General features: G+C 34.5%; 1 protein-coding gene across 3 annotated transcripts in view; it reads left to right on the plus strand.

Moving 5' to 3' along the window:
- The window catches only part of NRDC (nardilysin convertase), a 90,920-nt gene that overhangs the window by 51,816 nt on the left and 24,451 nt on the right, over positions 1-14,653 (plus strand). For all 3 annotated transcript variants that reach the window (XM_082834098.1, XM_082834097.1, XM_082834096.1), the window contains 8 exons: positions 130-252; positions 2,178-2,235; positions 3,997-4,070; positions 5,457-5,526; positions 7,911-7,988; positions 9,540-9,660; positions 9,742-9,800; positions 10,070-10,124. In XM_082834098.1, coding sequence (XP_082690224.1) covers positions 130-252; positions 2,178-2,235; positions 3,997-4,070; positions 5,457-5,526; positions 7,911-7,988; positions 9,540-9,660; positions 9,742-9,800; positions 10,070-10,124 — 638 coding nt within the window. The remainder of the gene's footprint in view (positions 1-129; positions 253-2,177; positions 2,236-3,996; positions 4,071-5,456; positions 5,527-7,910; positions 7,989-9,539; positions 9,661-9,741; positions 9,801-10,069; positions 10,125-14,653) is intronic.

Raw genomic sequence — 14,653 nt, forward strand, 5'->3', positions numbered from 1 at the left:
ATACACTGTTTCAATATTTTGAGTCACTTGGGTTATTTCATTAGTTAAATATAGTAGCAAAGGATGCATTGTCAGTGTGGAGACTTAATAAACTTAGTTATTTCTATAATCTTTTCCATCTTTTTATAGGAAATGCTGAGACTCTCAAACATGAACCAAAAAGAAATAATATTGATACACACGCTAGATTGAGAGAATTCTGGATGCATTACTATTCTGCTCATTACATGACTTTAGTGGTTCAATCCAAAGGTAATATTGTCTACTATGGCCCTTAAAATTATTTGGAAGTAGTGCTTTCTTAGGATTTGTCTGTCGTATCAATGTTGCAGTTCACTGTTAATTTACACTACTTTAGTGCTTGATCCTAATATGAACTAAAGAAAATCAGAATTTGAAGAGGCAAAGCTCAGGGAAGCACAAAATCATCTGATTCTCAGGCAAATGTTTTTTCTTTTATAGACATAGGTCTTAACTCCAGGCTAGTCTATGAGTGTATTAATGTACTGATTGATCATGAATTGTTTTTTCTTTTTTAATAAACTTATTTATTTATTTAATTTTGGCTGTGTTGGGCCTTCATTGCTGTGTGCAGGCTTTCTCTGGTTGCGGGGGCGATTCTTCGTTGCAGTTTGCGGGCTTCTAATTGCGATGGCTTCTCTTTGTTGTGGAGCATGGTCTCTAGGTGCATGGGCTTCAGTAGTTGTGGCACACGGGCTCAGTAGTTGTGGCACATGGGCTTAGTTTGCTCCTCAGCATGTGGGATCTTCCCAGACCAGGGCTCGAACCCGTTTCCCCTGCATTGGCAGGCAGATTCTTAACCACTGCGCCACCGGGAACTCCCATGAATTGGCCTTTTAAGCCACATTTGGCTGCTGCCTCTGTTATCTCCGGTTTTGCATTTAATCTGTATTAATCATAAACTCTTAAAGGGCACAGTGTTTGTCTTTTCATCCTTACATAGGGTTCAGTAAAATGGCATGATTAATTGAAGTCTGTCATGGTGATGCTAGCAGAAGTATCTTAAATGTAATAATACTGGTCAATATCTCTACTCTTTTCCTTCTTTTATCATTACTGAAAATGATGTTGTGTCAACTTTTCTCATTAAAGAAATCATAGTACCTTTCTTTTGTTTTCTTTATATTTTAATCTCCTTAGGCTGTTTTTCAAAGTCAGTCATTTGCTGAACTGTTCATTTTGATATGTCAATACCTTATAGTTTGTATATTTCTTTTTGAAAAACTAATCCTCTCACCCTAATGTGATTCTCCTTTCTTCAACTAGGTATTGATTCTTTTTCATTCTCTTCTTCTGTGATAACAAGTATGAGCATATTAACGCTTGTTGCAGATTTCTAAAATAAGCCCCACGTGTTTGATTAGAAAGCCTTGTCCAATCTAGAGTCAGTTGATTTCGGAGCTTCAGCATTTATTATATCATTTAAGAGTTAAATATCAGTATAAATAGTATAGAGTAAATTCAGAACTTGATTAGTCTAATTTGCATCTTGTATTTATATACTGGGGCATCTCTTTTGAGAATTAGTGAAAGTCATGTAGCTGGTGAAACTAACAAATACTATCCAGTGATGGTAATGAGTCACTGGGATAAAGCTAAAAGGTTTCCTTTTTCATTTAGATCTCCTGTTTTACTAGAAATTTCAGAAGAATTTCTTATGAAATATAAGAAAATAATCAAAAGAAGATAGAAATCATATCAGCCTAAGAAGACATATATTAAAACCACAGCAAGTGTAAATTAATGTAAAGTAAATGGAGTATAATAGTACTGATGAGCTGCTGAGAAGGGTAGTGTAGGTTAGTTAAGAGAAACCTTCCTAGAGGAAGTAAGTTTTGGAATGGGGTAGGAGGATGATTGATGTATTTTTATCTCTTGGTCCTTCTTCTAGCCTAATGATAAACAAAAACTTTTTTTTCTACTCGTGTGTTTTTTCTAAGTTTGCCAGGGAGAAAGAATAAAGGAGTCTTAACAAAATTATATGTGTCTCAAGGTTTTCTTAAATATTATTTTTCCTATTACTGCTTAAGGAATGGCAAGTGATGCCCAAACTAAAGTATTCCTTTGTTTTATAGTTAAAGATCTGTGAGAAATATAATTGCATTTCTACCTTTAATAACAACACTGCCTTTCCCTTTCCTGCCCTCTCCACGAAGAAACACTGGATACTTTAGAAAAGTGGGTGACTGAAATCTTCTCTCAGATACCAAACAAGTAAGACATTTATTTTCATAAATCATACACCTATAGAGTTAAAGAGGCTAAAGTTAAAGAGTTAAAGATTCATATCTTCCCATATGAATCCCAGAGGTTTTTGCTTTTAGTTTATTTTTTTTTAAACAGGTGATTATATTAAGAACTAAAGTAGTTTAGCAAGATTGCACAGCCTTTGAGTGGGAAAACTAAGATAACCAAAGATCCCATAGTTTCTGTAGTTCAGAACTTATAAGCTTGTAAACTTATAGTAAGCAGTAACTCTGAAGAATTTGTGCCTCCTTTTACATTTATTCAGAGCTTTTCTGTTACTATGTACAGTGCTTGAAATTATGATATGAAAGCAAATATTGTATTGAGAGGTAGCATATACATATACGTATCCCCTGCCTCAGAACAAATTAAGTTCTGAAGGTTTGTTTTGAAAAGTCAGTTGTTTGGAACTTGGAATGCTTTTTCCCCATAAACAAAATAATCTCGTAGTTGATGACTGACTTTACATATTGCCTGAAAAGTCTATTGCATATATTGTAGTTAAATCAAATTGCCTTTTATTAGAAATTGGATGTAGGGTTCTAGTTCAGAAAGCTACTATTTTTTTGTCCACCTCAAATTCATCAAAATAATACAAATATTTAAAAGATACTTTATTGTTACATTTTTTGTTGCAAAGAATACAGAAAATTTAATTCTCAAGCAAAGTGTCTCTTCCCACTCTTAGCAGTTTGCATTTTAGTAAACTAAATGAAATCAGATTATTTTTTCTTGCATCAGGTGAGTAAGCTAGACTCTTTCCAGTTCTTCATTCCAAGACAATTTGTTTTAAATTTATGAAAGAAAAATTAGCTTTAAAAATGTTGGAATAATTTGTAATAACAACAGATTGGTTATTATTATCTTGGCTTTATGTAAACTTCTGTTGATAATTAGCAATACTTTTAAGTATGCTAATTAAGACAATGAAAGCCATGCCAAAGTTATGGGATTATTTAATTTGTTTTTGTTTGTTTGTTTTGATAAGAAATGAGTATTAGCTATGGAAATGTCAAATGGCAGATTGAAATGTGTTTCACTGTGAAACTTTACTAATAAAATCAGAGGTATATTGAATAGGCGGATTCATTAGGTCTTGTCAATCAATTCCTAATAAGAATTTTAAATTAAAAAAAGTGCTTTTACATATTATTCACTAAGAACTTTGGTTCCTTAATCAGACGGGTTAAAAAGTGTTCTAGGTAATTAATACTGATTCATACTGACCATATTTTAGAAGAAATATTAGTTACAATATATTCAACCAGGTGGGAAGCCTCTAGAAGGAAGAGTCCAAGTTTCTCAAATACTACAGTGCCTAATATTGTACTTTATATGTAAGAATCTCTCCATGTATATTTCTTGGATTAAAAAAATGTCTCTAGTGTAAGTTTTCTTTCTGAAATGGCTTTGTATTAAGAGGAGAACTGAAGTTGGATGGGACTGATAGAGACAGTAAATATTGAGAGGGGAGGTCCCTTCAATTCATTGTTTTCTGTCTCCTGTGAGTTTTAAAAGTATTTGAGTTATTGGGGCTGAGGTTAAGAATAGTTTGTGTAGTTCAGGATTTTGTGGCTTTGTTGCCATCTATTCGCTTATGCCTAGAATGCTTTTCAGCCAGGAGTATGTAGAATAGACTATAAAAACCTATCAGTTTAGGCATCCCTAAAGATACTGCTTATAAAGGCTTTTGCCAATTAAATTTTAATGTATTTGTTTTATTTTCAGTGGGTTACCCAAACCAAACTTTGGCCATTTAACGGATCCATTTGACACACCAGCATTTAACAAACTTTATAGAGGTTCGTGAACCAAAGGTTTAAAACTGTTTGAAATAACTTTAGCACATTCTCTAAAACTTAACTGAGGCTGCCAATTTTCTTTGAAAATGAGAATACAACAGAAAGTACAGCTGGATTGGAAAGGGAGTAGACAGTGGAAATCCAACTAGTGACAGATAGCAGGCCACTAACTAGTAGCAGTTTCATTGGTTTGGCACCTTAATGCTACTTGAGTCTGTTTCATGCTTTCTCCCTATTTTCTTCTTGTTCCCTTTCGTTCTTGGTTTTTTGTTTCTTTCCTATTTTGTTTTTATCTATATTCTGCTCTTTTTTGCCTTTAAAAGAGAAAAATAGAGGATGGGAAAACACTTTGGAAATAATTTCCTTTTATCTTCATTATAAAACCAATTTTTGTTAAATGAAGGCAGATTTAGTGTAAAAAAAAAAAATGGGTGGGGGGAGTTACCCTTAAATCTTACCATCCAGAGAAGTGGTTTTGGCAGATTTCCTTTTGAGTTTCTGTAGGTATATTTTCTTAATGTAGTTCAGATTATAAAGTATATACACTCTTATCTCTTGCTTATTTCATTTAATATTATATTTGTAATAACTGCCCAATGAGCCATCGCATGGTTATGCTATAACTTATTTAACAGTTTGCCCATAGTGAATATTGCAGAAACATTCCTAATTCACCATTTCTCTTTCTTTGCTCTTTTTATCATGGCAGATTTTTTTCTTTCTCCTAATTGCCTAGTTATTCCCTTCTTCTCCTTCACCCCATTGCCAGTCTCTTTCCTCTTCCCTTTCTCTGACCAATGACTTTTGTCACACTCTTTATCTGCTGCTGGCTCCATTTTATCTAAGCTGACTCTTCCCAGAGACAACTTATTTTTGGTTGTATTCTTCCTGGCTGTAGATTTTCTCTTCAAAGAATCATAGAAGAATGGGAAGCACTGGGAAGAATCTTAGAGTTACTTCAGCCTACCCCACTCCTCATACCATAACAGATTCAGAATGAGTTAAATGCAAGTGATTTTCTCAAGGTCGTATAAACACAGATAGCAAGATAGTAGTAGGGCTGGATTTCAGCCATGGGTCTCCTGACTCCTAGTCCTGTACCCGTTCTTGCAAGAAGGGATCCATCTTTAGGGGCTTGCCTATTTTCATAGTTCTTTTATCCATGCCTTCTCTATCTGTGAAACCAAATTGAAAAGAAATTTACAAAAATTGCATTATTCAAATTGGAAAATTGGCAACTTGAAATAATAATTGCATTATATTTAACTTTCCCATGCTTATTGGAGGATGAAATATATTGAATTTTAAAAAATTTCATGTAACATAGTATATATAAGTTATAGAGAAACACTTATATCTGTTCTTCTGAAAAATATTTTTGTTCAGTTGTTCCAATCAGAAAAATTCATGCTCTGACCATCACATGGGCACTTCCCCCTCAACAGCAACATTACAGGTAAGAGTTCAAAGGCAAATTTACTCCACTAGATACTGAGTGAGAATCATATTTTAAAAGCATACTAAATGGTTTAAATTTGGGCATTCCGGATTTATAAACACAGGTAACATGGTAAACTAGGACCTCACTACTCCTGGATTGTTCAAGCCTTTGCTATATATTTTAATGTCTTCTTGGGTATAAAAGCTAGAGTTTTCTTATAATCAGTTGCCTTTCCTGAGTCTTTGAAGTTAAGTATCTTAGTGTGAATGCTAACTTTTGTAATTATTTTCTTTAGCACTTTGAGTACAAATATATGTTAGCTTATGATTTATTTGTCAGTGGTGGCCATTTAGTTTGATCTTGTCAAAAGTAAAGTTAAATAATTTTGAGCCTGAAATACAACTACAGCATAAATCTCAAGGACCTACTTGAGTTGGGAATGAGTTAGGTCAGATTTTTAGAAATTAGGAAAACACTTCAATTTATTTATATAATTATTTTACATGAGCAATATACATGGGCTAAGAAGTTCCTTAAAGATAAGGATCAGTCAATGGCTAGAAATGCTTTTCTCATTAGATATAAATGCTAATGAACTGATAAAACTTTAACTTAAGTTTCTAAAACTAACCAACAAAACAAACCCAAGAAGAGACACACACAAGCAGAAGGAAAGAAAAGTAATGTGTATTGCTTTAAGCTCAGTAAAAAATGCTTTTAACAATCAAGTCCCATGAAGTTAACAAGAACAGTATGCCTCCAGTGAGAAAGCAGAGAACGTGTGTATTGTCTACTTACTTTTTTTTAGTGCAAGGATAATATAGGAAAAAGTAATGTCCATTGGTTGTATAGTTATGTTACAGTATCCCAAAAAGTGTTAAAATGATTACATGCATATTTAAAAGTTTATTCCGTTTGTTTTAAATTTATATTATAAGAGTAATATGCTTGTAAAATGTTGAGGACAAAAGAATATTAAGTAAAAGGTAAAGCTCTGCTTCTCCTCTGTCCTCAAAGATATGCCCAACATTAATAGTTCCATATATATCCTTCAGACATTAAAATAATGAATATAAAACATGTCTTTTTTAATGGAAATAGAATTATACTATGTATACATTTTTCCCATTTTTTGCATTTCTTGTTAATTAACAAAGCCTTGTTTATCTTCTGCCTGATTACTAAGGTAATTCATTGTAGAAATCTTGAAAACTACTGAAAAGTAGAAAAAAGTCATCCATGATTCTGTTTTCCAAAGACTGTTACCATTTCTGTATGTTTTGATCCAGTTATTATTATTTTTTTAATGAACTGTATATTTGTTTTAACCTGATGCTTATCCCAAATATGTGAACTCCCACTAAATTAGCTTTTGGGGGAACGATTTTATTTTTTTACAAAGAAGCAAGTGTTTCTCCCTCCAGAGTTACCAAATACAGTACAATTAGATTTGGTCACATGCAAATGTTATGTATTAAACTGGGTTCATTCTTTAACTGATTTGCTCCTCTATGTCAGTTTTAGGATAGATGAAATCTAAAATATGTCATTCATATTTTATGTTTTTTTTCAAATTCATATTTTAAACAGTGACTTTTAAGAGTTTACTGAGTATAATTCTGTAAACTAAGTTTAAAATTTAAGAATGTTTAGATTTCCTAGCTTGATTTTTCTGTATATTTTTGGTAGGAATATATTCCCAAAATTATAGTAGAAGCCAGTGTGTTATTCATGATGTGAATAACACATAAACAACTACTCAGACTATTGATGTATATTATTATATAAGATATTTTTTACACCTGTTATTGCATTTTCCTGAAAAGCCTATGAGTAAGTAGTTAGGCAAGTAGAGAGAAAAAGAATAGAGTGAGATTAAGTCTTTTGCTCAAGATCATGCACTTACTTACAGGAATAACTAAAACTACAAGCTAGATTTTCTGACCCATAAAGCAACACATTTCAGTTTACCACAGAGCCTGATGCAATGCCGAAAGCTTTTAAGGATACAGAATGATTTATATCTGCATCAGATTCTAAAATGATAAAGAATCTATATTATTTCTATTTTGGGTGAAAAAATAATGAAAGATTTTACCATGAAAAGAAGTAAGATTGGTATCCAAAAGAAAAAGTAGTATCCAAAAGAATTCTTAAATTTTGGAATATTTGTACTTATTCAGTGATTTCAGATGAAAAGTTAAATTTCACCATGTTTTCTATTTTTATCTCACTGCTGTCAAATTAATTATAGTTTCATATTTAGTAGAATTTATGTGAAAATAAGTTTGTAATCACATTCTCAAATATCAATCTCAGAAGTAAGATTTTCTAAAGTAAAATTAAGGTATTTATACCTTAATTTTTAAAAATTTCTGACCTTAACTTTTTTTTTAAAGGGTGAAGCCACTTCATTATATCTCTTGGCTGGTTGGACATGAAGGCAAAGGCAGCATTCTTTCTTACCTTAGAAAAAAGCAAGTATTTAATTAATAAGTATTTTCAGTGTAGCAATCTCTCAAATAATGGACAAGTGTTATATAACCCATTCTTTTCTTTTTTTGCTTTGTCTGCCAGGAAGCGTAGATTCAAATCTAATACTTAATTAAAGTCTCTTCATAACCTAGATTATTTTAATGGCCATATCATATTTGTATATTTCCTTGGAAGCCACTTTTTAGCCCATGTTGGAAGTATTATAGTCGTACACGAAATTTTTAAATTCATAAATAGAGTCCAGAATTACATGAAAGTTTAGCTCTAATCAAGAATTTGGATTTGAATAGTAATGAAGTCAGTTATTTAAATGCTGTGGATCTCCAGGCTTTCCCAACCCAGAAGGTAGACTTTAATGAAAACTTCACTGGGCAGATAAATCATATAAATATGGGAGACTGTGAACAGTATATGCAGCCATGTTAGCAGTATGTTAGCCATGTTTCCTAAAGCATTTAAGCACTTGTTTAAGTTGCCTAGCCAAATAATAGAAATACAGCTTTAGAATCAGGACCAAATCACATTAAAGTAATTCCTTGCTTGATTTTTCTATACACTATTCAAGAATGGAAAGTAGATGAGAAATTTAAATAAGACTTTAAAATATTGATGTGTACTAGATTATTAAAAGAGAGCTGAGAGGGCAGGCTTATTAGAAAAATAATGAATGACGTTAAGTACATATATGCCTTACACAATAAATGTAATATGATTTGAGATTTGCATAACCTTTTTACCTTACTGAACTTTATTAGAATTTCAAGTTTTTCATTCTGGCCTCCTCTCTCCTTATTTTAGACTTTCAGGATTATTCTAGTTAGGAAAAGATACAGTCTTATTGCTTCTTTTTTAGATAACCTGTGCAGGTTAGCTGATGGTCTCAAAGAGCCCACTTAACATTCTAAGTAGGGAAGTATCTGAAGTGTTTTTTAAGGCTTCTCTTGGGAGATGGCTCAAAAAGGGATGCGAGAAATGCCTCCCAGGGGAATTCCCTGGAGGTCCCAGTGGTTGGGACTCCGCGCTTTCACTGCTGAGGACCTGAGTTGAATCCCTTGTCAGGGAACTAAGATCCTGCAAGCCTAGCAGTGCGGCTAAAAAAAAGAAAAAGAGAAATGCTTCCCAGCAAGCATACTTTTAATATATTGTGAAGTATGAAGTATGAAGAACATACTTCACAATATATTAAAAGTATGCTTTGACAAAAAATTACTTTGTTCTCTTCGACAAAAAATTACTGTGGCTGCATGAAACTGATAATGTTTTACTATGTTGTAATATTAGTGTTTCCATTAAAGAAGTAAATACAGCTGTTATTTCCTTCTGATCATTCCTGTATGCAGTACAATTCCTTGGGAGGCTTTGTACTTTAAAAAAATTTGTACTTTTAAACTTACTGTTGGAAAGCATGTTTGCTTCAAAGCCTGGGCTTCCCAAATTTTACATAGAAAGCCTACCTATTTTGTTAATTTGAAGTATTTGTAGACTATCAATCCCAAGATATTGACTGGATTAATTTTTTCTCCTAACTGTAGGTGCTGGGCTCTTGCACTATTTGGTGGAAATGGTGAGACAGGATTTGAGCAAAATTCTACTTATTCAGTGTTCAGCATTTCTATTACATTGACTGATGAAGGTTATGAACATTTCTATGAGGTAAGTAATAAAAATGGAGGGTTTTTAAAATTATATAGATATCACTTTATGCAAAAGTATAATTAGATGTTTCATTTTTAGGTTGCTCATACTGTCTTCCAGTATTTAAAAATGCTGCAGAAGCTAGGCCCAGAAAAAAGGTAATATATACTTATAAGAGTCAATCCTAATATGTTTTAGCCTTCAGGCTACCAACAGACATGCGTTAGTCCTGCTTGGTGGTTTTCTAGGCATTTCTTGCTTAATTTCCTTTACTTGTTCCATATCCTTATTCCGCTACATGTGAACGTATGTTAAAGATTTAGGTTTACGTGGACAGTCTGTTTATTTTTATACTTCTCTTTTCTTGATGACGATTCTAATGAGAAATTTAAATATGTCTTCTAATTATAATTTTCTTCTTTCACAGAATTTTTGAAGAGATTCAGAAAATTGAGGATAATGAATTTCATTACCAAGAACAGGTACTGGAAGTCAAATTCTTTTTGAATGTTATCTGTGACCAAGTTGAAACTGGTGTGGACATTGTTCCTCTTTTTGGAAGTGTCACTGGAGTTTTAATTCTGCCACTCTCTGTCATGTGAGTCTCTAGATGGCCTTGAGGTTTCTGAAAATTCACTCTTGTGTTTTTGAGTATTTATATTGAGTTAACGGTGAGAGAATTAGGCAGATTGACACAGATCATGTTGTGTGACAATCATTCATCTATGTAGTCATTTCATATGTCTATCCCTTTAATCCCTTTGATAAACATTCATGGAGAGCTTGATATTTTGGGAATTCAAATATTGTGAAGACATTCTACAAGGTAATATGAAGTAATTACCATATATAATGTTAGAAATAGTGTGCTTTGTACTTTCAGGGTAAGGAAAGCATTTGCCTTTACTGGAATAGGACAGGGAAGCCTTCATGGATGTAGTAAATTTGAATTGAGTTCAGTATTAAAAAATGGATAAGGTTTAGATATTCTAAGCAATGGGAAGCACATTAAGTAAGGAACTCTGGGGTATTATGAAAAAGTGAATGATCCTACATGTCTGTGGCATAGGGTATATGAAAGCAAAGTTGAAAGGTAAGGAGTTTAGAGCAGGGTTTTTAAAAAACCCTTTTTGTGCCTTGGATCCCTTTGGAAATCTGTTGAATCCTATGGACCCCTCCCCAGAATATTATTTCACCTCTTCATCTTTTTAAACTCTCAGAAAAATCGCCCTAGTAGTACAATGATCACTGGTATATCCCTCACCTAGATTTACCAGTTCTTAATATTTTGCCATATTTTCTTTCTCTCTCACACCTCTTCTTGTGTGTGTATGTATTTTTTTAAGATTTAATTACAGATATCATGATACTTCACCTCTCAATGTTTTTTAACATGTATCTGCTACAAACAAATGTATTCTCTTGCATAACCTCACTAAAATTGTGCTCAGGAAATTTAACATTAAAACAATACTGTTAAATATTTATTATGCAGCCCATAGAATAGTGGGTTTTTGTTTTGTTTTTGTTTTTATTGAAGTATAGTTGATTTACGATATTGTGTTAGTTTCAGGTATACAGCAAAGTGATTCAGTGATACATATGTATATATGTATATATTTTCAGATTATTTTCCAGTATAGGTTATTACAAGATATTGAATATAGTTCCCTGTGCTGTATAGTAAATCCTTGCTGCTTATCTATTTTATGTATAGTAATTTGTATCTGTTAATCCCATACTCTTAATTTATCCCTCCCCCCATCCCTTTCTCTTTGGTAACTATAAATTTGTTTTCTATGTCTGAGGCTGTTTCTGTTTTGTATATAATTTTCATTTGTATTATTTTTTAGATTACACATATAAATGATATCATAATATTTGTCTTTCTCTATCTGACTTGCTTAGTATGATACTCTCTAGGTCCATCCATGTTGCTGCAAATGGCAATATTTTATTCTTTTTTTATGGCTGAGTAATGCTCCACTCTGTGTGTGTGTGTGTGTGTGTGTGTGTGTGTGTGTGTGTGTCTGTGTGTGTATCTCATATTTTCTTAAATCACTCATCTGTTAATGGGCACTTGGGTTGCTTCCATGTCTTGGCTATTGTAAATAGTGCTACTATGAACATTGGAGTGCATGTATCTTTTTAAATCAGAGTTTTCATCTTTTCAGATATATGCCAAGGAGTGGGATTGCTGGATCATATGGTAGCTCTATTTTTAGTTTTTTTAAAGGAAGCTCCATACTGTTTCCATAATGGCTGCACCAATGTACATTCCCAGCAACAGAGTAGGAGGGTTCCCTTTCATAGAATAGTGTTTTTAAATGCATAAGATAAAATCCAGTAGGTTACAAAGGAATACTGAAATAAAGACTCAAAATAGTAAAAATTAGTAATATGGGTCTCTGTATCGATATATTAAATAACAAAGTCTAATGGTAGATCTAATAATTATTACAATTTTAAGTAGCAATGAATGTGCTATTTTTTCTTCTTAATAGTCATCCATTTTATACACATCAGTGTATACATGTCAATCCCAATCTCCCAATTCATCACACCACCCACCCACCCCCCACCCCCGCTGCTTTCCCCCCTTGGTGTCCATACGCTTGTTCTCTACTTCTGTGTCTCAATTTCTGCTCTGCAAACCGGTTCATCTGTACCATTTTCTAGTTTCCACATATATGCGTTAATATATGATATTTGTTTTTCTCTTTCTGACTTACTTCACTCTGTATGATAGTCTCTAGATGCATCCACATCTCTACAAATGACCCAATTTCGTTCCTTTTTATGGCTGAGTAATATTCCATTGTATATATGTACCACATCTTCTTTATCCATTCGTCTGTCGATGGGCATTTAGGTTGCTTCCATGACCTGGCTATTGTAAATAGAACTGCAATGAACATTGTGGTACATGACTCTTTTTGAATTATGGTTTTCCCTGGGTATATGCCCAGTAGTGGGATTGCTGGGTCATATGGTAATTATATTTTTAGTTTAGTAGTTCTCCATAGTGGCTGTATCAACTTAAATTCCCACCAACAGAGCAAGAGGGTTCTCTTTTCTCCACACCCTCTCCAGCATTTGTTGTTTGTAGATTTTCTGATGATACTCATTCTAACCGGTGTGAAGTGATACCTCATTGTAGTTGTGATTTGCATTTCTCTAACAGTTAGTGATGTTGAGCAGCTTTTCATGTGCCTCTTGGCCATCTGTATGTCTTCTTTGGAGAAATGTCTATTTAGGTCTTCTGCCCATTTTTGGATTGGGTTGTTTGTCGTTTTTCCCTTGCTGTTTTCAATAATTTTTCTTTGTCTTTAATTTTTGCCAATTTGATTATTATGTCTCTTGGTGCATTTCTCCTTGGGTTTATCCTGTATGGTACTCTCTGCACTTCCTGGACTTGGGTGGCTATTTCCTTTCCCATCTTAGGGAAATTTTCGACTCTAATCTCTTCAAATATTTTCTCGGGTCCTTTCTCTCTCTCTCTTCCTTCTGGGACCCCTATAACGTGCATGTTGTTGCGTTTAATGTTGTCCCAGAGGTCTCTTAGGCTGTCTTCATTTCTTTTCATTCTTTTTTCTTTATTCTGTTCTTCAGCAGTGAATTCCACCATTCTGTCTTCCAGGTCACTTGTCTGTTCTTCTGCCTCAGTTATTCTGCTATTGATTCCTTCTAGTGTATTTTTCGTTTCAGTTATTGTATGGTTCATCTCTGTTTGTTTGTTCTTTAATTCTTCTAGATCTTTGTTAAACATTTCTTGCACATTCTTGATCTTTGCCTCCATTCTTTTTCCGAGGTCCTGGATCATCTTCACTATCATTATTCTGAACTCTCTTTCTGGAAGGTTGCCTATCTCTGTTTCATTTAGTTGTTTTTCTGGGGTTTCATCTTGTCCCTTCATCTGGTACATAGCCCTCTGCCTTTTCATCTTGTCTGTGTTTCTGTGAATGTGGTTTTTGTTCCACAGGCTGCAGGATTGTAGTTCTTCTTGCTTCTGCTGTCTGCCCTCTGGTGTATTAGGCTATCTAAGAGGCTTGTGGAAGTTTCCTGATGGGAGGGACTGGTGGTGGGTAGAGCTGGCTGTTGCTCTGGTGGGCAGAGCTCAGTAAAACTTTAATCCGCTTGTCTGCTGATGGGTCGGCCTGGGTTCCCTCCCTTTTGGTTGTTTGGCCTGAGGCGACCCAACACTGGAGCCTAGCCAGGCTCTCTGGTGGAGCTAATGGCAGACTCTGGAAGGGCTCAAGCCAAGGAGTACTTCCCAGAACTTCTGCTGCCAGTGTCCTTGTCCTCATGGTGAGGCACAGCCACCCCCCGCCTCTGCAGGAGACCCACCAACAGGGTAGCATGTAGGTCTGGTTCAGTCTCCTGTGGGGTCACTGCTCCTTCCCCTGGGTCCCAATGCACACACTACTTTGTGTGTGCCCTCCAAGAGTAGAGTTTCTGTTTCCCCCAGTCCTGTCAAAGTCTTGCAGTCAAATCCTGCTAGGCTTCAAAGTCTGATTCTCTAGGAATTCCTCCTCCCGTTGCCGGACCCCCAGGTTGGGAAGCCTGACGTGGGGCTCAGAACCTTCACTCCAGTGGGTGGACTTCTGTGGTATAAGTGTTCTCCAGTCTGTGAGTCACCCACCCAGCAGTTATGGGATTTGATTTTATTGTGACTGTGCCCCTCCTACCGTCTCATTGCGGCTTCTCCTTTGTCTTTGGATGTGGGGTATCTTTTTTGGTGAGTTCCAGTGTCTTCCTGTCGATAGTTGTTCAGCAGTTAGCTGTGATTCTGGTGTTCTTGAAAGAGGGAGGGAGAGCATGTCCTTCTACTCCGCCATCTTCTGAGTGTGCTATTTTGAGATATCTGCAGCAGCTATATTGTGATTTCTATTGGTTATAGTCATAGATGCTGATAATACTGCTGTGGTTTGTTGCCTGTATATTTATAAATTAATAAAAATGCTAAGTTAGAGTTTAATGAAAATAAATATGTAATTTCTTCCCAGTCAAA

This window comes from Leucopleurus acutus, assembly GCF_964270905.1.
Source record: "Leucopleurus acutus genome assembly, chromosome: 2".
In the NCBI taxonomy this organism is placed as follows: domain Eukaryota; kingdom Metazoa; phylum Chordata; class Mammalia; order Artiodactyla; family Delphinidae; genus Leucopleurus; species Leucopleurus acutus.